Source organism: Cricetulus griseus, chromosome 3, assembly GCF_003668045.3.
Source record: "Cricetulus griseus strain 17A/GY chromosome 3, alternate assembly CriGri-PICRH-1.0, whole genome shotgun sequence".
In the NCBI taxonomy this organism is placed as follows: domain Eukaryota; kingdom Metazoa; phylum Chordata; class Mammalia; order Rodentia; family Cricetidae; genus Cricetulus; species Cricetulus griseus.
The window spans coordinates 220,579,611-220,602,959 of NC_048596.1; the positions used below are offsets into that span (position 1 = coordinate 220,579,611).

Sequence of the window (23,349 nt, forward strand, 5' to 3'; positions counted from 1 at the left end):
ACATGTGAGAGAGGAGGCAGGGAGAGCTTCAGGAAATCGCAGGCCTGAGGGAAAAAAAAACTCCCGGCAGAGGTCGAGAGCGTTGAAGAACACGCAGACGTACAGAATCGTGGAGACAGCGTTTGCAGACGCTGACGCACAGCCCTGAAATTCAACGTGCAGCAACCTAGAGGTCCCGGGTGCAGACGAGACACTGCAAGCGCATCCTAATACAGGCCACGCCCCACCCCTACAGCCTCGAGCTCCGCTCTACAGTCGTCCCCGCCCTCCCCCCCATCCCACACAAACACCTCACCTCACCAGACTAGGGAAGAAGGACAAGCCTCGCCTGGCCCTCCCCTTGGCTGAGGTGGGCGGGGCCGTACAGGCTGAAAAGGGCCCGAGTCGGCCCGCGAGGTGGGCGGGACAGTGCCGGCCGAATTGGGCCGAAGCGAGCTGGCGGGATGGGCGGGGCCTCGCTAGCTGAGGCGGAAGCGGGAATGCGAGATGAGCAGCGCCGCACCAGCTAAAACAGGCGGAAGTGGGAAGGCGAGATGGGCGGGGCCATGGCTGCTAAGGTGGGCGGGAGCGTACGGGAGAGGTGGGAGGGGGCCGTGCCTGCTGAGGTGGGCGAACAGATGAAGTGGGCGGGAGGGAGCACGAAACGTGGGCGGGGCCCACGCTGACTGAGGCGGGCGGGACGGCAGAGACGGGCGGGAGCCGCAAGCGAGTGGGCGGGGCCGTGCCGGCTGTGGTGGGCGGGGCCGGAGGGATGGGCGGGGCCGCAGACTCCAGACTCGGAGCCCGAGGGTGGGCGGCACTAGAGGGAGCTGCGGCCGCGCCCGCCCTGTCGCGCCTCGCTTGCTGCTCGGAGCGCCGCCTCCCCAGCCGCTCGGAGCCGCCGCGATGGCGGAGGACAGCGAGTCTGCGGCCAGCCAGCAGAGCCTAGAGCTGGACGACCAGGACACGTGCGGAATAGACGGAGACAATGAGGAGGAGACGGAACACGCCAAAGGGTAGGAGGTGGCGCGCGGGCGCGACAGGCAGGGCGGGGACCGCGCGCACCTCAGGGCTCCGGCGCCGGCTCGTGGCGTGCGGGAGCCCCTCGGCCGCCCCACTCGGCGGTGGCCTCGTCCCGAGACCATTGTGAGGTGCGGGTCTCCCGGGTCTCAGGGAGCGCGCGGGGTGGGCGAGGCCCGAGGTGGGCGGGGAGACTGCGACTCGGGCCCGGGGACCCGCGTCTGGACTGTCACCTGCCGCGCGTCCCCGCCGGCCGGCCTCACCCAGCGCGGCGAGTGGCTCGGGGTGGGAACCCAGCAGGGGCGCAAGGCCCTTCCCTTTGTGGCGGCGGCGGCGTCTAGGGCCGCAGGGGCGAGCGGGATGCAAGTAGTGCTGCTTGCGCCCTGGCATCCTTCTAGTACTTTCTCCCCCCCCCCCCGCCGCCGCTAACCCCCTGTAGAGACGAAACCCGCAAGGCCAGTCGTGGGGTGTGGGATAGGGATGCGCCCTAGGCGGTCTCGGGGCTGCTGGCGCCGAGCTGCGCAAAGTTCTGCCTCCTAGGCCTGGCAAAGGGCGCCTAGGGGATCCAGGTCCCGGCCGCGACGCCTGAGGACATTCAGATTTGCGTCCTCTGGTCGTGTCCGCAGAGCTGACCGGTGAACTGAGTTCCCGCGGCCCCGACCTTATACTGACTGCAAACCTGGTGTCTGATCTCCAAAGCCAGACGTACCAAGTACTTTCAACACTTGATCGGTTTCTCAATCTGTGCCTGCCCTCTTTTCTCCCCTGCAGACTTGATTTGTTCGCTGTTGGAGAAAAGACTGCTTCTGGTTAAGGCTGGTATTGAAGTTCTGTTTTAGAGGCGGGGATTGGGGGACGGTTTTTAAATAAAGGCCCGTGTCCTTTTGTAGGTACTGTTTGCCTCAGCCTTTTACCCTGTTGGATTCAAACTATGCGCTGGCACAGAGCCGTTACTGCTGCCCCTTAGAAGTGAGATTCTGCGAACCATGGTGACTGTGTAGAAGTGGGTCAACCAAAAAACACGATAGGGGAGCCTGAGTCACAAATGGCTTATTTATTCAGTTCATGAAGAATCTTTCAAGTATTGGTATTTTATTCAAGGTTTACTTTAACCTTTACTTAAGAAAGGGGGCACCGTTGATCTTGAACATGGCGTAAAATATTAAATGACAAATGAAGAAAAAGAAAAGCTGACTACGTGTATCTCCCCTTGGCAAGTTGCTTTTTTAATTATTTCAGCGAACAATTTAGTGGCAGCTGCAAGTACTGAATGTTATCATTCAAGTCTAGGTTTTTTTCTCAAGCCAGAAGAGGAAATTCTACAGAAATCTGAGCTTGAGTTCTGTTTATGAGTAATAGAAATTTGCCTGTGATAGCCAAATATGAATGCATTTTTGAAACACAAGCTCTCTTGCCAAAAATGGGTCCAGATGACCGACGATAGATACCTTAACTAACTTGGGCACCTGTCTTATCTTTCTGGGAAGACCCCGCACTTGTATCTCTTCTAGTTTCTCAGTGTTCTGTGTTTCCTTGCCTACACAGTCGAGGATGCCCTTGGTACAAAGAATTACTGGTGTGGAAATGGGACAGACTGATACCTTGCTGTAGGATGTTTTTCTAAAAAGAGCATCCAAAGGCATTTTGGGGCCCTCTTCAGAGATTTTCAGACTTCCACATCAGCACATTAATTGTATGTTACGATGCTTAACCAAAATTTAGAGCTGCCCAGTGGATTGGATTCTTTCAACCAGGAATAGGCAATGTGATGACAATTGGAAAAGATTAATATATTGTTATCTATTAAAATGTAGAGACATTAGTAAAACTCGATGCCCTTCTCTTGTTGGAATGCTTTTTCTAAAAAACAGAATTTAGACAATGCAATTTGAGGAAGTCATCCTGTTTTATTTGGCTCATGAATAGTGCTCTATAGAAACCCAGGTTTTCTTTTAGTAGCTCCAGTTTGTCAGAATTAAAATACGGAAAACTTTCCCTTCCCCACTTGGCCTCTTCATTCTCCACTAGTTTAAATAAACAACAAGTAATGAGCCTTTGGAGAATGAACAGATAATGCTTTACCTCTAATAGGCAAAGTACTGCTTCTGAGCCAATAGACAATGGTCAGTACATGGAGCAGTAATTTGTTCAATAGCTCCCCTGTGGCCTAAAAGGATTAATATATACCCAGCATTCAGTATAATGCATTTATAAGTTGTTTTAGCTTATGTGTTGAAACTATAGGTTCAAATAAAGGAAAACTATCCAGTATGATATTACTGTGCTTTTGGTTTTGTAGAAGTTTATTTATTGACTTTGTGGGTAATATTGAAATCCCGTAAACAAAATGTGAGGTGTTATGTTTAAAACAATAGTATAACTATAAAATACTTGAATGTCACCATTTTCATGGAAAGTGTGCTCTTTAACTGTTTGGTCCACCCAAATATGGTAACACCATATCACTCTAAAAATTATATGCATTCTCAAAACATTGGCAAAGGGAGAGAGTGCCACTTTTAACTAGTGACAGGATAGCTCAAACAATGTGGTTTTATTATTTTCAAATAATATGTGGAAAATTAGAGGTAGGGTAATTGAAGATCACCTAAAAAGAGATCCTTTAGTAACTTGCTTTGTCATGAAATTTAAAATTGGGATAAAGTAAATAGGTATCAGTAAAGAGCTTGAGAAAACTTGAAAACCTCCACCTCCAGGCAAATTAGAAGTCCAGATGACTGAAGATTCCATTTCTGTCCTGGGTAGCCTTGGCAGGAAAGAGGTTATCTGCAACATGGCTAGGGACTTGCCAACCCAGGTGTGAGGCTACTGAGGCAATCCAAGATCTTTCATGCTGAATACTCCACTTGTTCTTCATTTGTTCTGCCTCCTCAGTATCTGAAGGGACTTGGCAAAATGGTTGGAAATAGGGCCCAATGTTAAGTCCACAAAACCTCATGGTCTTCTTGCCCCACTGAGGTATGTTTTCTCCACTTGCAAACTACATCCTAGAGGGTTCCTTCAGCTTCGCCCTATGCTGAGTACTGTTATTTAGCTTTTTAATCACGATGATAAATACCTGAGAGAAACAGTTTAAGACTGAAAGATTGATTTCAGGACTTTCTGACCATAGTCTGTTAGTTCAGTTGTTTTAGGACAGAAGCCAGGATAGAATGATTTGAAGGAGTAAAGTTGCTCACCTTGTGACTATCAGGAATGGGGGCGCCAGGTGTAGGGATGTACCTTCCAGCAATTGCCCACTATGTATGCATGTTGTTCTGGGTTTGATTCCTGATACCACAAAAACTTTAGCCAAGTATGGTGGCACATGTCTGTAATCCTGGCCTAAGGAAGCTGAGGAGTACTTTGAATTTGAGACTAGCCTAGATTCCATAGTCAGACGTTGTTTAAATTGATTTACAGTTCTTTGGGCATATTCCCAGGAGTGACATAGCTAATTCATAGAGTATTTCTGTTTCTGTTTTAGTATTATTGTTATTATTTAGGAACCTATATACTGATTTCCACACTGGTTGGGCTAATTTACATTCCTATTCTTACCAGCAACATATTCAGGCTGCCTTTCTCCCACCATCTTAACTAGCATTTGTTGGTGTTTGCTTTCTTAAATGATAGTCTCTTAGACTGGAGGTGAAATGAAATTTCAATATTTAATTTCTATTTCCTAATGGCCAAGAATGCTGACTTTTTTTTTTTTTAATATTTACTGGCTGTTTGTGTGTCATTTGACATCTGCCTGTTCATTCTTAGCCCATTTATTGACTGGATTGTTTGGTTTCTTGGTGGTCTTTTAAGATATTTATGGAAAAGAGATACTTCTTTCAGCTGCATAGATAGCAAAGATTTTTCTCTCACTGTAAGCTGTCTCTTCACTTACACAGAAGCCTTTTAATTTCATCAGTCCCATTTGCCCGTTCTTGCTGAGCTACTTCCAGAAAGTCCCTGCCTTTGCCAGTATCTTTAAGTACTTTCCTTAACGTTTTCCTCTAAGCAATTTCAAAGTTTCAATCTTAACTGAGATTTTGGATTGCTTTTTTTTGTTGTTGTTGTTTTGTTTTTTTTACAAAGTGAGAGGTACGGATCTAGTACTGTTCTTTTACATGTGAATATCCAGTTTTGCCAGTACCATTTGTTGAAGAGGCTGGCTTTTCTTCAGAATGAGCTTTTGGCATCTTTGTTAAAAAGTGAGGTGGCTGTCCTTGTGGATTTTATTCTGTATCCTCTGTCTATTCCACTGATACACAAGTATGTTTTTTTTTGCCAGAACCATGCTGTTTTTGTTATGACCTGTAGTATATCTTGAAATGAGGCAACACCAGTACTGTTCTTGAGGTCTTGCTTTGGCTATTCAGTGTCTTTTTGTGCTTTGGATTTTTGTTGTTTCTATGAAAAATGTTGGACTTTTGACAGTAATTGCATTCAATTTGTAGATTAGTTTTAGTAAAACACATTAAAAATCTTTTCTTAGGAAAACATGAGATCCAATATGTCGTGAAGACCAGATCTTTTGTTTGTTTTGTTTTTGAGACAGGGTCTCAATATCAATCCATGTCTTTCTGGAATTTACTGTGTTGCCTGGACTGAACCCCCTCTCTCAGCGTTCCTTGTGCTAGGATTACAGGTATGGACTGTCACATACCTTGGAATTAAGAAACAGAAACAATAAAACAACCTTTCTTGTACCACCTTCGAGTGGGGGTAGACAGTAAAGATTGCACAGTATATCTAGCTATTGTTGAAACTATGACCACTTCCCTTACTTAGTCGGCTGCATGGAATCCATAAGAAAATGCAGAAACATACTGTGACTCTAAATTCTCATCCCTGGAAATTTAAGGGATAATTCAAAGTTGCTGTTTTTGAAATGTGATCTGCTGTCAGATGTATAAATCTAAGTGGAAAAATAGATTAACAGCTCTGGCCCAAGGGATCCTCCTTTACAAGAAATAATTAAAAACAGTGATCAGATATCAACTAAGACTTGCATCTTAGATGGTGACATTACTTTTGGCCCAGAACAGACTTTCCCCAGAAGCTGGCTGAAATACACAGTTTCTAAGGACAGGATATACACTTTGCCATCTTTGTTAATCACTATCAATGTATATCACTTTGACAGTATAAGCTGTTCAAGTTAAAAAAAAAATCAGTTGACTTGTCATCATTCCATTTGAAAATACTTTTGTCACTTTTACTGGTTATATGAGTAAAACATGAAGATTAAAATTAAAAAATTAAGTATACAGAGAGCAAAAAAACCCTTGGTTTATCCTATTTCTTTGTACCCTAGTTTAATTGACAATGTAACTGATTTATATTTTAATATTTGCCCAAACAACATAAATAATATAATTCTTTATGTGGTTCATTGGCAGCTTTGTATTTTTTACCATGAATGCTTGCTAGTGTGTTCTGAGATAGTAGAAATGCCCAGTGCAGTAGTTAATGCTGTTGGGCACTTGAATGTGGCTAGAGTGACTGAGGAACTAAAATTTCAATTCATTTAAATTTATTTACCAAAAAAAAAAATCTTCCACAGATGGTGACTGTCATAATGTATATAACTCAAAATAATATGTACCTTTGAATTTCCTTTTTATATGCTTAAACGTTTATTTCCCTGTCTTTATAGAATACAGCATTTTCATTTTTTCTTCCTTCTAGGATTTATTTATTTGTTTGTTTGTTTGTTTATTTTGGTTTTTCAAGTTAATGGTTTCTCTGTGTAGCAGCCCTAGCTATCTTGGAACTGGCTCTGTAGACTAGGCTAGCCTCAAACTCACAGAGATCGCCTGCCTCTGTCTCCCAGGTGCTGGGATTCAAGGCATATGCCACCACCACCCAACTGAATTCTTTAAAAAAATTTTTTTGGTTTCTCTGTGTAGCTTTCGAACCTATCCTGGCATTCCCTCTGGAGACCAGGCTGGCCTCCAACTCACAGAGATCCGCCTGCCTCTGCCTCCCGAGTGCTGGGATTAAAGGCATGCGCCACCAATGCCTGGCGAATTCTTTAAATTTTTAACAAGCATATTTTAACAATATTTCTCTATCATGTCACATTTTTAACTACTATCAGCTACATACAGCACATGAGGATCAGGGATTAAGGTCCTTGTATCATAGTAAGTTGGAAGTTAGCCTGAGCTCTAGGAAACTTTATCTTAGAAAAACAAAAAATTGTAACCATTAACCAAAACATTTTACCATTTTACTTTTGGTGCTCCTTTTCTCCTTAAATTTTTTTTTTAAGATTTTATTTATTTATTATGTGTACAACATTCTGCTTCTGTATATATCTGCACACCAGAAGAGGGCACCGATCTCATTACGGATGGTTGTGAGCCACCATGTGGTTGCTGGGAATTGAACTCAGGACCTCTGGAAGAGCAGTCAGTGCTCTTAACCTCTGAGCCATCTCTCCAGCACCTCTCCTTAAATTTTACATGTTGTAATTTACTCTCCTCAGCTTGCTGCTTTTCATTTTAAGTCTTTGTTAGAGTGACCACTAATAGCCACACAAAATAGTCTATACTAGGCTGTTTTGAAATTTCCTCTGCCAATGAAATTAATCCAAAACTCTTCACTCTAGCCTCAGGTGGACTTTTCAGACAAGGGCAAAAAAGCAGCCACTTTCTTCACCAAAATATCACAAGAATGGTTTCTAGGCAACATGCTTCCCCCAATTTCAAATCCTTCTCAGCACCTGTCTTCCATGCCCACCAAAGTCAAGCCTATCAATAATACCCCAGTCCCTGGTGCCAACTTCTGTCTTAGGATTTTTGCTGTGAAGTGACACCACAGCAACTCTTACAAAAGAAAACATTTAATTCAGGTGGTAGCTTAAGTCTCGGAGGCTCAATCCATTATCATCATAGTGGGACATGGCAGCATGCAGGCAGACATGGTGCTGGAGAGGCGGCTGAGAGTTCTGTATCTTGCAGGCAACAGGAAGTGGACTGTATCACTGAGAGTAGCTTGAGTGTAGAATACCTCAAAGCCCACTCCCACAGGGACATACTTCCTCCAACAAGGAAGGCCATATCTCCAACAAAGCTATACCTCCTATAATGTCATTCCCTTTGGGGACCATTTTTTTACAAGCTACCACACACTATAACCAAAGGGGTTTGAATATCCTTTCACTTTATGGATCACCATTCTTTTGTTTTTAAAGCTAAATAAAATGGCACACACAATTAATTAATTAATAGATGATAATTTCCTGGGTACTTAAATTTCCATTTTCAGGCTTCTGCCATCTTTCTTTTTAATGGTATCCTAAAGTTTTTGGTTCCTTATCAACATTTGACTTTATGTGAAACATTTCTCTTGAATTTTTCCATCAAGAACTCCCTATTATGTGCTACTGTGCATAGCATCTATTGAAGGTGTGGTGCTTAATGGCTTGGAGGACTATAGCATGTGAAAGAAAACAACTTCCAAATTCATTGTCAAACATCATTGCTCAAGAAAAGGAATTGTGTCTGTTTCTGTGACTCCCTGTAAACCCTCATTGCAGCTTCTCCATGTCCTCGGTTCTTTGGAGAATGAACGCTCATATTTTTCAACTTCTCCAGATTCAGAGTCATTGCAGATTTGTGTTATTTCATGAAGCTTCCCATGGTTATGATGACTTCAGGTGATGGTCCCTGCCAAGACCCTGGAGCCCTTATAGGATGTGGCCTTTCTGTGCTATCTGTCCACCATGCTCTCTCATGCTATCATCTCCCTTGTCTGCACAAGCAAGCCCTTGTTTTACTGCGAAGGTAGCCATGCTCCTTAAAGATAAGTTACCTGAACAGGGTCAAAAAGCTGGTAAGTGGGGGAGCATAGTTAATGTGTCTAACTTGTATAAACTGACTCAAGTAAAAGATGATTTTATTTAAACATAGCAATATGTGACCTGAAAGTAGGGCTCATCTTTATTACAATTGAGGATCCAAGGTCTATTTATCTGCCTTTCTCCTATTCTGCCTCCTCAATTAATTCCTCACTGTCCAAGGGTATTTCTTAACTCATATTCTGTAGAACACACCCCACTGGTTCCTAGACAACAGGAAAATTACTCAGGCTTGATCAGTCAGCTGTGTTGGATGGAGACCAGCAAATAAGGGGAGGGGATTGTTGTGTAACATAGCATAGCTATTCAGAAGCACCTTACGTGAGATTTGTGCTTACTATAATTGGAATCATGAACAAACCAAAGGCTCATGTGTTTAAAGGATTGGTGACGTGGGGTGACAGTCCTGGGAAGTTGTAGAAACTTTTAAGAAGAAGGCTTAGAGGGAGACCTTTAGGTTATCAGAGTGTGCTCACAAAGGGGTGGTGAACCATGCTCCCCTCCTCACTCCCCTTTGCTCCTTGGCTTGTGATCTAAGCAGTCTTGCACACATACTAGCTGTGATGCATTGTCTTGCCACAGACTCAAAGCAACTGGGCTACTACTTGGTCATGGGCTGAACCCCCATTAGGATCCAGAATAATCCTTTCCTCATTAACAATTTTCCTTAGGTTTTGTTTGTTACAGTGATGAAAGACTAACACAGTGGTCAAGGTAGTTTTTAGAGGGGATATGAGAAGACTGACTTTGGACCTGTTTGTGTCTTCCAAATTAATCTATAGATTATTGCCTTAGTGATAGTAGGGAGGGTCTTTGGAAGGTAATTAAATAATGAGAGGGAAGATGTCATTTCAGTAGGATTAGTGAGGAAGACACAAAGAGCTCTGTCTGTCTACTGGAACTCAGTCATTCCAGCATAGTGCTCCATCCTTATCATGGACTTCAACTCTGAAACTGAGGAAACATACTGCTTAAACAATATACTGGTAAGTCTTTATACTGTAATAGCAGCCATGCTGTACCTACAAAGCATGAACTTATGTCTGCCTGTGGAGTCCTAGGTACACTGTAAGCATGGAGATAGCACTTTGCATCTTTGCGTCTAAGACTGTCTGGTATCTCATATACATTAAAATCTTAATAAAAATTTGTTGAATGGAGTATTTTTTTAAACTGTGTGTGTGAGAGAGTGGAGAGAGAGAGAGGGAGGAGGGAGGATGAGAATATGTGATAGGGAAGGAGAGGAGGGTGTATGTGGAGATTAGTGAACCACACTTTTATGTAGATTGTGGGGAATGGAGTGAGGATGCCAGGCTTCATTGGGAAGCACCACTAGGTGCTTCATAGCCTTCTAATGTGTCTTTAAGCCCAAATGACAGATTCATTTTAGAGTTGGAAAATGTTTGCTTATGTGCATTGTGGGTAGGTGCAGATTTTAAAGTTAATTATTTCCGAGACAAAAATCATGATATTTATCTCCACTCCTTACTGACCTTCGGGGTAGCTATGGGCTACTAGCCTTCTGAAACTAGATCTTATCAGTGACTTGCTACTTTGACCAGAGATGGTGTGGCTTTAACAATATTCCCTATGTCAGTCCTCAGAGCAGATGAAGCTGCAGAATCCACAGTGTCTGAAATCTCACTGTAGATGAGGCATCACCTAGCCTAGCAACAACAGCTGGGCCATTGGCTTCCTAGATTGTAGATTGTCAGCCACCCAAAGGGAACAGGGTGAAGATTTAAGTCCTGGCTTTGTCATTAATAAACATGTTACTTTCGGTGAGTTACTTAATGGCCTCGTATTTCAGTTTACTTTTCCATCAAATGGAAATAATGTGTTCTTATCATGATAGTTTACAAGATCAGATCTAAGGCATTTTGTACAGCATCTCCTATGTGTTATGTTCTGTGAATTGTTAGCTGCTGTGACAGTGACAGGTGGTGGTTGTTGGTGGTGGTGGTAATTGTAATGGCAGTGATAGTGGTAATGGTGATAGTGGTGAATAATACAGAGATAGTGATGTGGGGGGTGGTAAGGATGCTGATGATATAGGTGATGAAGGTGATACGCTATGATAATAAAGTTGATGGTGATAATAGTTTTGGTTGTGATATTGGTAATAGCGATGGTTATTATTTTATCAACTTTAAAGTTGATGACAATGATGGTAATGATGATGGTTATGACAAAGACGATGTGTGGTATTGGTGAAAACAGTGTTGATGCTGCTGCTTATAGTGGTGATGATGATAGTCATGCCAGACTTTCCTTGTCAGTGATTGCATCAGCTTATGTTTACCAGAGGCATGTGAGGGTTGACTTTTCTCACATACTTCTGATGTTATTAGACTGAAAAATACTTGCCAGATCAGTGGACAAAGTAGAACACTTTTTTTTTTTTTTCAATAGTATTGACTGCCAGGGAATTTTCTTAGGTGAAGTGCTTATTTATATCCTCAGCCCATGATTCTGTCAGACTTTTGTCTTTTTCTTAATGATTTTTAAAATTGATTTTTCGTTCATCCAGAAAATATTCACTGAGGATCTTTTGTATGCCAGATACTATTTTAGGTGCTGGAAATAATGCAAAACCCTGTGTTTTATGTATTGTATCAAGTTGGAGGGAGACAGTACAGTTTGAGCTAGCATTGTGTTATATGAATAAAAGCAGGATCCTCACAATGATAGCTAATCAGATGCGGAGTGACTTCTGTCCTTCTGTTCTTCTATGCATTAACTCACTTGATCCTTAGGATTTTCCCAATACTGTCTATTGAAAATGTCATCCATTGCAAATGTGTAAACTGAAGCACAGAGAAGTTAAATGATACACTCAATACAGTTGTAGTGTTAGGACTAGAACTCAGTGGTCATTTCTGACTGTCAGGGGCTGGGAACTTGCTGTGGGTTCAGAAAGAAGCAGTGTGGGTTTTTGTAGGTATTCTGTAGGACACACAGAAATATTTCTGAAGCTCTAGTCTATTGGCTCTTCTAGTAAGTCCTGCCTATAGTTGTTATTTACATTTTACTGGAGTAGCAAGTTCAGTATTTGACCTTTCCATGTAAGATATGGAGTGAGTTGGTTTCAGTGGCAGGTTTAAACAAGGTCCAGAATCCCATCCCCACCTCACATTTCCAGCTCAAGAAAGCAAAATTCAGACTTTGTTTGGATCTTTCATGAGTAATCTCTGGGAACAGGAGCATGGAACTCTTATTAAAGCTGGAGAGATTTTTATGAAGGGGCAACATGATTTCCACAGTTGCATTTCTGGACTTGGTGATCCACCGCAAGTGGAGTCTGAATCAAACTTCACTGAATATCCATGTGGAACCTTTTTCTAAAAGGGTTTCTCTTCTACTATCCTGGTGCCTACTCAGCATCTTTACTACCCAGGCTTGTGGCATCTTTCTGCCATATATGTTCTTTCAGAGCCTGTGGCCTTCTTTAGGAAGCAAATCCTAATTAAGCAGCTTTTACGGTCTGGGTCTGTTCAGTCCTCCTTCACCCTGCTACCCCAGGCATAGGAATTCACTAGTTAATATTTGTAAAAGGTTTCATTGAAACAGAATGTATATACCATGCAATTTGCCCATTGAAAGCATACAATTTAGTGGTTTCTATAACATCCACAGAGTTGTACAACCATTACCACAGTCTGTTTTAGAAGTGATTTTCATCACCCCAGAAATGAAAACCGAATCCCTAAGCAGTCCATTGTAGTCAGATTTTTCTTTGGACCACCAGTTCACAAATAATGACATGGAGACTTATTATTAATTAAGAAAGCTTGGCCTTAGCTTAGGTTTGTCTTGTTAGCTCTTTTTTTTTTTTTTTTTTTTTTTTTTTTTGGTTTTTTGAGACAGGGTTTCTTTGTGTAGCTTTAGAGACTATCCTGGCACTTGCTCTGGAGACCAGGCTGGCCTCGAACTCACAGCGATCTGCCTGCCTCTGCCTCCCGAGTGCTGGGTTTAAAGGTGTGCGCCACCAACTCCTGGCTGTCGCTACATTTTTTTAAAAGATTTTTATTTATTATGTATACAACATTCTGCTTCCATATATATCTGCACACCAGAAGAGGGCACCAGATCTCATAAGGGATGGTTGTGAGCTACCATGTGGTTGCTGGGAATTGAACTCAGGACCTCTGGAAGAGCAGCCAGTGCTCAGAACCTCTGAGCCATCTCTGCAGCACACCCCCCCCCCAGCTCTTATAACTTAAATTAACCCATTTACTTTAATCTTCGTTTTGTCACGTGACTCATTACCCCTCTGCCCATACTGCCCATGTTGCTTCCTTTGTGTCTGACTGGCAACTCTGCCTTCTCAGAGTTTTCTCTTTGCCTAGATATTGGCCATTCTGCTTTTTATTACACCAATATCAGCAATACATTTTCACAAAGTATACAAATATCCCACAACAGTCCATTCCCTAGGCTCTCTCTAATAGTCACTTTGTCCTTGTGACAAAGGCAATTGAAGACAGCTTTTCTTTTTAGAGTTTATGGGAATGGTGGTCTATTATGGTGAGGAAGGGAAGGCAACAGGAACAGTTGGAGGCCGCTCACACTGCATACACAGACAAGAGGAAATCATTGCATGCTGGTGTTCAGTTTGCTTCTCCTTATGTATTTAGGACCCCAGTCCATGGAGCAGAGCCACCCACTTTTGGAGAGGGAATTTTCATCTCATTTAGCCTAATCTATATAACCCCTCACCAAAAGGCTTGTTTCCGGTGATCCTAGACCATATCAAGTTGACAATATTAACCATCCTACCCTGCTGTTCTGCTCCTGATAACCACAAATTTGTCTTGTGTTTCTTTGGTCTGCTTGTCTGGCTATTTTATCTAATAGAACCATATATGTGGGCTTTACAACACTGGCTTCTTACACTGAATTCTTTCTTGTTATGTGGGTAAGTGCTGCATTTTTTAAATTTTTGAATAGTAATCTATTATATGGATATGTCACGTTTTCCTTATCTATTCATCAGTGATGGGTGTTTAGATTGTTTCCATTAGAGGTGTGGCTGCTATGAATGTTGACATGCAAATTTCTGTAAAGACATATTTTAATTTTGTTTGTTTTGAAACCTGAGAGTATGCCAGGCATTGGTGGTGCACACCTTTAATCCCAGCACTCGGGAGGCAGAGGCAGGGGGATCTCTGTGAGTTCGAGGCCAGCCTGGTCTCCAGAGCAAGTGCCAGGATAGTCTCTAAAGCTACACAAAGAAACCCTGTCTCAAAAAAAAAAACAAAAGAAAGAGAAGAAAGAAACCTGAGAGTATAATTGCTGAATTACATTAGGATTATTGTTGAAAGTTCTGAGGAGGGGCTAGGGAGATGGCTCTGTAGTTAACAGTGCTTGCTGCTGAGCAGCCACATAGAAATCCAGGTGTACCTTGCACACTTTTAACCACAGGTCCCATGGGGGAAGTGTTTGGGGCTTCTATGTCTTCTAGGCTATGGTAGAAAATGTGTACTCCAGGTACAGAAAGACTCTGGCCTGAGAGGGATGGGCAGAGTGATAGAGAAGGACATCTGACACCCTCTTCTGGCTTCTGTGTGTTGAGACAAGAGAACACAGTCACAAACACATGCCTGCACACTCACACAGATAAATAAATCAGATCTGAGGAACTCAGAAAATCCCAAAATGGTTTATTGTTTTGAATTCTCTACAGTCTAGTTTGTCTTTGTCCCTGTATCATCATCATCATCACCATCAGTATATATGTCTGTGTCTACTTGTCTGTAGGTGCACCACATACATGCAGGTACTCATGGAGGCCAGAAGAGGGTGTCAGAATTCCTGGAACTGGACTTAGAGAAGGTTGTGAGCTGCCTAGTATGGACACTGGGACCCAAACCTGGGTCTTCTGCAAGAGCTCTTACACGCTGAGCTTTTCTTCAGCCTCTATTTACTGTCACTGCCAGTAGTCATATTTTGAGGAGCAGGCTGGCCCCAAATGCATGATTTTTCTTTTCTTTCTTTTTTTTTTAGCTGCACCCTCCTGGGTGTAGGCATTATAGATATGTCACAACATTTTGAGCCCTTCTATGTATTTGTTTTTAATTGTGGTTTCCTAGTAATATGAGGATATACCACTGTCATTTCTTATTCCCTATCCTGGTTTCTTTAAGGCTTCTGAGAAATGGAAAAGTAGCTTGTCCTCATTTAAGGGTTGGGAAAATTGGAATATGTGTGTGAATTTGAAAGAAGAGATAAAGCAAACTATTAAAAAATTGTAGTTCCTTGACAATTTTTGATGTTCAGATAAGCAAGGGAAGGAAAAATTTATAAACTATGCCTAATAAAAGTTGAGCATATTTTCTTCATTATACCAAAATTAAAAGGTAACAATTTTAAGCTAGTCATGGTAGCACACTCTTTAAATCTCAGCACTCAAGATGCGTCTGACCAAGGCAGATATGTCTCTTAAGTTTGAGGCCATTCTGGTCTACATTGTGAGTCCTAGGCGAGCCAGGGCTGTACAGTAGAGATGCTGTTTTTAAATTATAGAGATTAGGGCGGTGGTGGCTCATGCCTTTAATTCCAGCACTCGGTTGGCAGAGGCAGGTGGATCTCTGAGTTTGAGACCAGCCTGGTCTAAAAGAGCTAGTACCAGGACAGCCTCCAAAGCCACAGAGAAACCCTGGCTTGGAAAAAAAAAAAAATCAAAAACCTTTTAGGGGGGCAGGGGAGGGAGAGGGAACGGGAATTGACATGTAAAACAAGCTTGTTTCTAATTTAAATTAAAAGAAAAGAAAAATAAACTCCAAATTAAAAAAAAATTATAGAGATTAGGGAGGGAGTTTTGGTGAGTAGTATTAATTAGCTCCCCAAATTTAATTAATACAAAATTTCATCACATAATTGTCCTAGTTTATATTATAGGTGATATAAACTTGTTTAAGGAATTTTTGATGAAATAATTTGGTGTTTTTGCTTCTAATGTCTGTATCCTCTCTAGTGTCTTAAAATATATTTTCTAGAAAGCCACACAGGACAAGTTTCTGGATTGTACACTGATGATATTGTTTACTTTCAAGCACACACACCAATCATGGCTATTCATTCCCTGTCCTACTGTAAGAAAGTGTTTAGGAATATGGGCTATTTCAGACTGGCTTTCTGATGGATTCTAGAAAAGGGTTCTGGCAGGAGAGAGGTGCTGCCTGTCTCTAGGAAGCAAGGGTATGTCCTCACTGACTTCAGCCTCCCTGTGAACACAGCATAGCGCTGAACACTAGGTAATAGGTAAAAATTTAGAGAACATTTGGTAATAGGTTCAGTAATCTCTACTACAAAGGTAGGGGAAATTGTTGCTTTTCAGAGTTATTTTACTGTCTGGCAATACATGACTGGAGCTACCCTGAGAGCCAAAATTACACACTGGTCACTCATTCAGAAGGTATTTGTTATCACATCTTCTAGTGAGAGACATTAGGGACCTTTGAGATGCCAGTATGAATTGGTTTCTTTTATTTCGTGTACACACATATGTATCCACATGTGACTCCCACATTAGCACAGTACTGTCACCACTTCATAAGGTGCCAGCTTGAACACATCCAGGAGGAAAACATAAAGTATCCTTGCTCCAAATCAGAATATATATCCCAAGCCAGGCTTATCCACAGCATAATTTCTAGCTCCAGTACCTGGCTCTGATGAACTCATTTCAGCCCAGGTGCCAGTCAGATATTTATGGGCCCCCTTAGTCACCAGATGATTTTAAATATAAACATGGTGATTATACAGTTTGATTCTATGATGAAAATAAACTGCTCATTTTGGGGTGGGAATGCATTACTATTTTTAGACTACTGGGGTACCACTTGACAAGGTCTTAATAGATCTTCAGCAGTGAGCACTGCTTTCTATTTTAGGGTTAGGAACAGGGAAATGTGACTCCAAGCTACTTACGTTTTTGTATTTTAGAATTATGAAAGAATGAATTATCCATTAAAATGTAATGTTTATTACCTTAACATATGAATAACTGATAAAAGAAGGAATCCCTCTATAATCTTGATGTTGTGCATAAAGATTACAGTGTGCTGGAGTATGAAGTAGTAATGAACAACGTCACAGTTGTTGCTTAAGTCAGGTGCATTTCTCTTATACTGCTCAAAGACGGAGCCTGTCAGCCTCTGATTCACCCAGACCTTGGATCCAGGACACAAGGCTGCTTGGCATGGAAGTCAGAACAGCCAAAAGAGAGTGTATGGCTCTGTTTGTAAGGCAGGAGCTGGAAAGCCCACCTGGACATACATTAAATTTGAAGTCAGCCTAACCTAAATACTGAGATCCTGTCTTTAAAACAAAAGGGAAGGAAAGAAAAGGAAGTAGAAAAGTAGAGCACACTTCTAGTGTATCTGAAGGCTCTGACCTAATTAATGGTTGAACCTTTGACTGGTTCCTAAGATGGTGAAGAGGTGCTGCTGAAAAGTAGGGGTTGGGACTTGGTTGGAAGAAGTTGGTCATGTAGACTGAGGGTATCCTTGTGGGTAATAAATATCTTGCCTTGATCCCTTCCCATATTCTCCTTCTGTGTATGCTGGTAGGCCATTGTAATGTTCTGCAGACACTCCCATCACCATGGTGTTCTGCCCACCCGAATGGTTGCCAAATAGCCATGAATTGAACCATCTAAAACCATGAGCCTGAACAAATCTTTACTCTCTTAGACTTATGAAAGAATGAATTATCCATTAAAATTACTCCCTATGTTGTTGTCAGATGTTTTCATTATAGCACCACAAAAGTCACTACTTCAGAGTCACAGAGTCTGACTTTGAGGCCCCTTGAACTGGATTTATGTGATTCACTTACATGGCTTGTAATTATGCTGGACCTGAGCCAAGAGTTCAGTTTCCAATTCAGAGAGTCAAGATGGGCCTCACCATCATGGCAGATTCTTAAAGGAGCCAGGCTTATGAGAGTGTTAGAAAGAGAAGAAGGGGTGCATGGCCTTTTTGTGACCTGGAAGTCACATAGTGCCACTTCCACCTGGAAGTCAAAGGTCACCTGGATTCAAGGAAAGAGAGAATGAGCTCCAGCTCTCCATGAAAGATGTCAAAGGATTTGTGATCTAAATCTGCTTACAGCTGCAGCAGCATCTAGGGACACATGAACCTCACCATGGAGTTGTGGAAGGTCTGAATGAGTGTCAGTAAGTAGCAGTGTAAGATTCTTTGTCTGTTCATAACTACTAGTCTTTGGATACTACAGTTTGATTTCTAGACTGACATGTTCTATTACATGAGGACCTCTTGTATTTATAACTTTCCCTCTGTTGCAGCAGTAGGTTTTAAACCCATGGCTATGTGCATGCTAAACAGATGCTGTGCATTGAGATACATAACCTACCCATTGTAATTATTTTTTTTTTCTTTTAAGATAGCCTCCTTAGTCTCCAGAGCGAGTGCCAGGAGAGGCTCCAAAGCTACACAGAGAAGCCCTGTCTTGAAAAACCAAAAAAAAAAAAGAAAAAAAAAAGATAGCCTCTTACTGACTTGCCTGTGTTGGCACTGAACTTATGCTGGAGTTCAGGCAGATCTCAAACTTGCGATCTTCTTGCTTCAGCTTCCTGTGTAGCTGAAATTGTAGGCCTTTCTCTATAATGTATTTTTGCAATATTAAAGACAAAGTATTTCATGTGTGTATATTTGGTCCCAAATTAGTTACAAAGCTAACATCTCAAAAGCCATAGAAAAGACTGGGGAAAACGTAGAATATCTGTGCCAATGGAATATGGAAAACAATGTGTAAGCAAAGTTTAAAAGCAAACCACAAGGAAAAAAGCATTTATACCTTTAGATTACATAATACTTTCAAAAAAGATACCATAAATTCAAGTTTTAAACAATTACACGGAGTAAAGTATTTATGAAGTAAACAAGTAGCAGAAGCCAGATGATACCATCTAACTCTGGGTTTTTGTGAGGCTTAAATGAGATTAAAACAGCTGGAGAGATGGCTCAGTGAGTAAAGCACTTGTCATACAAGTGTGAGGATCCCCCAGAATCTACATAAAAACCAGGCAGGTGTGGTCACCAGCTGTAAACCCAGCTCTTGGAAGACTAGGGAAATCCCATGAATAAGCAGGCCACCTAGACTTTCTAAAATGAGTGAATTCTTGGTTCAGTGAGAAGTCCTGCTTCAATAAGCAAAGAGGAAAGCAATCAGGGAAGAAATGCAATATCAGCTTTGGGCTGACATACATGTATGTATGGTATGCTTGTATGGTATGCTTACACATATACATAAAAAATAAGAATATATATCCTGAGTACTGAATAGATATGTATAGATGCATTCATGAAGGGTATCTGAATTATTTTTAGGGATGGCTGATAGAAAGGAGGCATAAAAGAACAATTCTTGAAATAACATAAATAACCAATAGGAAAAATATCTAGCCCAAGTCTTGATTAAATAAAGAAGTCTGTGGTGAATTTCTCCTAACCCCATCTATAAGACTATTTCAGATGAGAAAACATGGTGCAGTACTGCTGAAGGTGGAGCACATTGATACCCTCTATTTCCTGCTGGTGAGACTGGAAGTCAGTACAGTATTTAGGGGAGAAAGAGTCTTAATTACTTACCAACCCTCAAAGCATGGTCTTTGACCTAGCATTTCTATGACCAGTCCAGCCTGAAAGCAGGAAACTAGATATACTGAAACACTTCTGCAGTAACAGCCTGCTGTATAGGAATGCTTCAGCAAAATCTGACCAGTTTCCATGATGGGATGCTGAGCAATGAGGTAGCTTAGTGTAGAATCCCAGGAAACACTAGAAATGGAAGGAGAGAATAGAGCAGGTTTCACGATTTTATGTTTCTGATTCTGTTGTTAGAAAATGTTATGAAAATGAAGATATGATTAAAGAAGACACTTTTGTAAGTAAATACACCACAAAAACTACTGTGTTTGAGAGACCTATCATAAGGCTTGGAGGATGACTGTATGTAAGCTAATTAGGTAAAAATCAGGAAAGAAAATGATCAGGGTTGAAGCAAAACCAGTTGTTAACATTACTTTCCCTACATAGACAGTAATAATCTCTGATGTTAAATTTTAATATATCTTCTATGAAATTCATGATAGAGTAAGGTAGTAAGTGAAAATTTTTAATTTTGTGTCTCTTTTTTATTCTTTTTCTTTTTCAGAAAACAGCAGTGGAAAGGGTTCCAAACAAAAATATTTTATGAAATAATATTTTTTTTCAGAATCAAACAATTTTATTTTCCAGATACTAACATCAAATAATATTTTTGATACTTAGGAATTTTTGAAATATGTTACATTTTTATTTCTTAATTTGCTGCTGTTGTTGGTAGTAGTGTGTGTATAGGCACACATGCTATAGTGTGCCTGTCGGGGTCAGGACAACTGGAGGGAATCCGTTCTCTCTTCTACCTTGTGAGACCCAGGGTTTCAACTCAGGCTGTCAGGCTTAGTAGCAGGTGCCTTTACCTACTAAGTCATTTTGCTAACACAAACCTTAAAGGTTTTTATTGATTAAGGTAAAAATTTTTAATCAAAACAAACTTCCTCATGTGTGGAAAAGCAGTTTCTGTTACTTCAAGGTAAGTAGTTTGATGGGCTAGGGATATAGGTCAGTAGTAGAGTGTTCTGGAACTGAGTTACAGGCAGTTGTGACTGCCATGTGGATGCTTGGAACCAAACCCAATTTCTCTGCAAGAGCAGCCAGTGCTTTTAACCTCTGAGCCATCTCTGACCCCAGATATATCTATCTCTTCAGGGCTAAGTAAAAAGTGGGTTGGTGGAGTAGGAGTAACTGTGAATGTTCTCTGACTTCAGTTATAAAATGGGGTTTGTATTAATTTTTATGTTTAGAAAGAATCTGAGCACCAGCCATGTGACAGAGCAAGAACCAGTGTTTGCTCATGGACATTTCAACCTCACTCTCATATCCCACACATCCTAACATAGTTGTCCTTCACTGTGCAGATCACATATGTTTTTCTAAGTAATGGCTTTATGCAACTTAGTTTTGTATAATTATTTTCCCCCTTTGGTTTGTTTTACTCTCCTGGCATTTCCTACAGAAGCCCTGGAGGGGATTTGGGAGCAAAAAAGAAAAAGAAGAAACAGAAGAGAAAAAAGGAGAAGCCGAATTCTGGAGGTACCAAGTCTGACTCTGCATCTGACTCCCAGGAGATTAAAATTCAGCAGTCTTCAAAAGTGAGAGCCTGTTTTCTTGCCACAACTGTTGTTTCCCAATGCAGAAGAGATGGGTTTGGGCATAGTAGTGCCCTTTGGGCTAGATGTGTGTAGCTAGTGATTCATTTGGCTGTGTGTTGAATGGTACTAGTAACTGGAGAGTATTAACAGCCTCCCTGAAGCTCACTGTGGCACTCACATAACCAAGAAGTACATACTGGGTTTCTCTGTATGTGTGTAGCCACCTCATTTTTCCTCCTCTGTGTAGTAGTAGTAAGTAGATCCATAGTCATAGGAGAATGTCTCCCTAAGAGCCTGGTAGGCACTTTTGTTTTGTTTTGTTTTGAAGTTACACTTAATCTGTGATTACTTTTAGTTCAGAAGATATTCACATTTTAATTTTTCTGGGTGTCTGTCTAATTACCTGCATAGCACAACGCCATCTGGCAGCAGATTTCAGCCGGAGCAGCCATGGGTAAGTCTTCTGTTGACTTTGAATCAGCCTGATCTGCAGTGGCCATCCCTCATGCCATTGCTAAGGGTGGGGAACACCTCCTCAGGTTCTCCCTTAGGACACCCCTATTTTAGACCAAACTTGATGTTCATCAGGGTCCCATGTTGGCAGATAGCCTGCTAAACAGAGGGCGAGTTGTGCTGTATAGTTGTGGTGATGCAGTTGGCAGTGACCCTTTTGTTTGTGGCGATCCCTCCTTCCTGTCATGCAAGAGAACATAGCCCTGGTGGTGCAGGAAACCAGAGTCAAAGGAGCTGAATAGAAAATAACAAAAAAGGTGACTTTGATGGTTGTAGCTTCAAGTAAATCTTTCTGGACAATTAGCACCAAGACCTGGCATGTGGCTTTGACCCCTTTACTCACAGTGTACTGCATATCTTTGAGCTTGTTTCCATATCCTGGAAAGCCCATTTCATTCCTCCAGTCCTGGGACTGCCATAATGTTAAAGTGAGACCCTTTTTAATGAAGCTTGCTTTGTTTTCTAAAGTACAGTGTACATGGCTGGAGGCAGCACCTGCAAATTTTGTGGATTTCAGTTTTTTAATACGATGTTTATATTATAAATCAGTCTGTGGGTATTTTTGTTACTGTTGGTACCTGCTTTATGTGAAAGGACCAGGAGTTTCTGCAAAGGGTAATGACTTGCCCCAGTTTTGCCCTGAGTGATTCTGAGGGAGAGAACACAGTTGAGTCTTTCTCTAGCTTTCCTCTTGGTCTCAGGTGATCAGTGTCCCACTAGACATAACTTCTAAGGTGTATCAGGAAACCACCATCAGCTTGCACATATTTTTCCCATTTCTTGGTGTTGCTTCAGCAGATAAACGCATCACTTACCTGCAGTTGTGGGCAGCTCTTTGCTTCTACCATGCCATTGGCTTTACCCATCCCTTTACCCTCAGGGATTCTAAGCACTTCACCTCCACTCTGGGCACTGATAAGAAACTGCAGCCAACTGAGTGGGAGGAACTACTGCTAGTGTATAATGGTAGAGAGTTTTGTATTTTAAGCATTAGACGCTAATGTTTAATAAAACAATGTTTTAATGTGGGCTTTTGTCTATTGCATTTTTTTTTAAAGCTGGGGTTCCCCCCCCTACAAACCTCCTCTGTAAATTTATGGCAGCTATAGATAATGCCATACGATTACACTGTACTGTATTTAGAGAATTATCTGGTCTACATCAAGGATTAAAATTAAAATATTTGTCTGGATTCTTAACAGATTTCTGTATGTGGTACTGGGGATTGAACCCAGGGCCTTGTGCATGCCAGGCAGGCACTTTACTGCCTGAGCCACAACCCCAACCCTTTCTTACAGACATTCTAGTGGCAGAAGACTTGGACAGATCTTTCCTAAGGTATTCAATTTGAAAAATAATGGGCAAAGAACATAGCTGATATTTAGTATCCTTTAGGAAGCAGATATGGAAAGAAAGAGGAATTCTGCCTCTTAGGTAAGAACATAATAGTGGACAGTTAATTGGGGGCTAATGCACATTCTCGCCTTTCTCCTCAGGTGGTGATACTATGGAAGGTGAATGGATAGATTTAAGAATGTATCATAAGGTGAGCGTGGTGGCGCCCGCCTGTAATCCCAGCACCCAGGAGGCCTAGGCAGGAGGATTGTGAGTTCAAGGCCAGTCTGAGCTACATAGGGAGACCTTGCCTCCAAAAAAAAAAAAAAAAAAAAAGATTAATCCTAAAGCTGGGGGTGTGGCCCAGTGGTTGAGGTGGTTGAGCGTTTGCCACAATGTACAAGGTTTTACATTTAATCCC

At 41.7% G+C, this 23,349-nt stretch overlaps 1 protein-coding gene across 2 annotated transcripts in view; it reads left to right on the forward strand.

Annotated features, from left to right (window-relative positions):
- Nucleotides 1-789: 789 nt before the first annotated feature.
- Nmt2 (N-myristoyltransferase 2) overlaps nt 790-23,349 on the forward strand; it is a 44,358-nt gene continuing 21,798 nt past the window's right edge. Inside the window, exons 1-4 of one of the 2 annotated variants that reach the window (XM_027405221.2) lie at nt 790-995; nt 20,945-21,080; nt 21,492-21,534; nt 23,090-23,139. In XM_027405221.2, coding sequence (XP_027261022.1) covers nt 886-995; nt 20,945-21,080; nt 21,492-21,534; nt 23,090-23,139 — 339 coding nt within the window. In that variant the 5' untranslated portion in view covers nt 790-885. The remainder of the gene's footprint in view (nt 996-20,944; nt 21,081-21,491; nt 21,535-23,089; nt 23,140-23,349) is intronic. The other variant, XM_027405223.2, reaches the window with a different exon arrangement.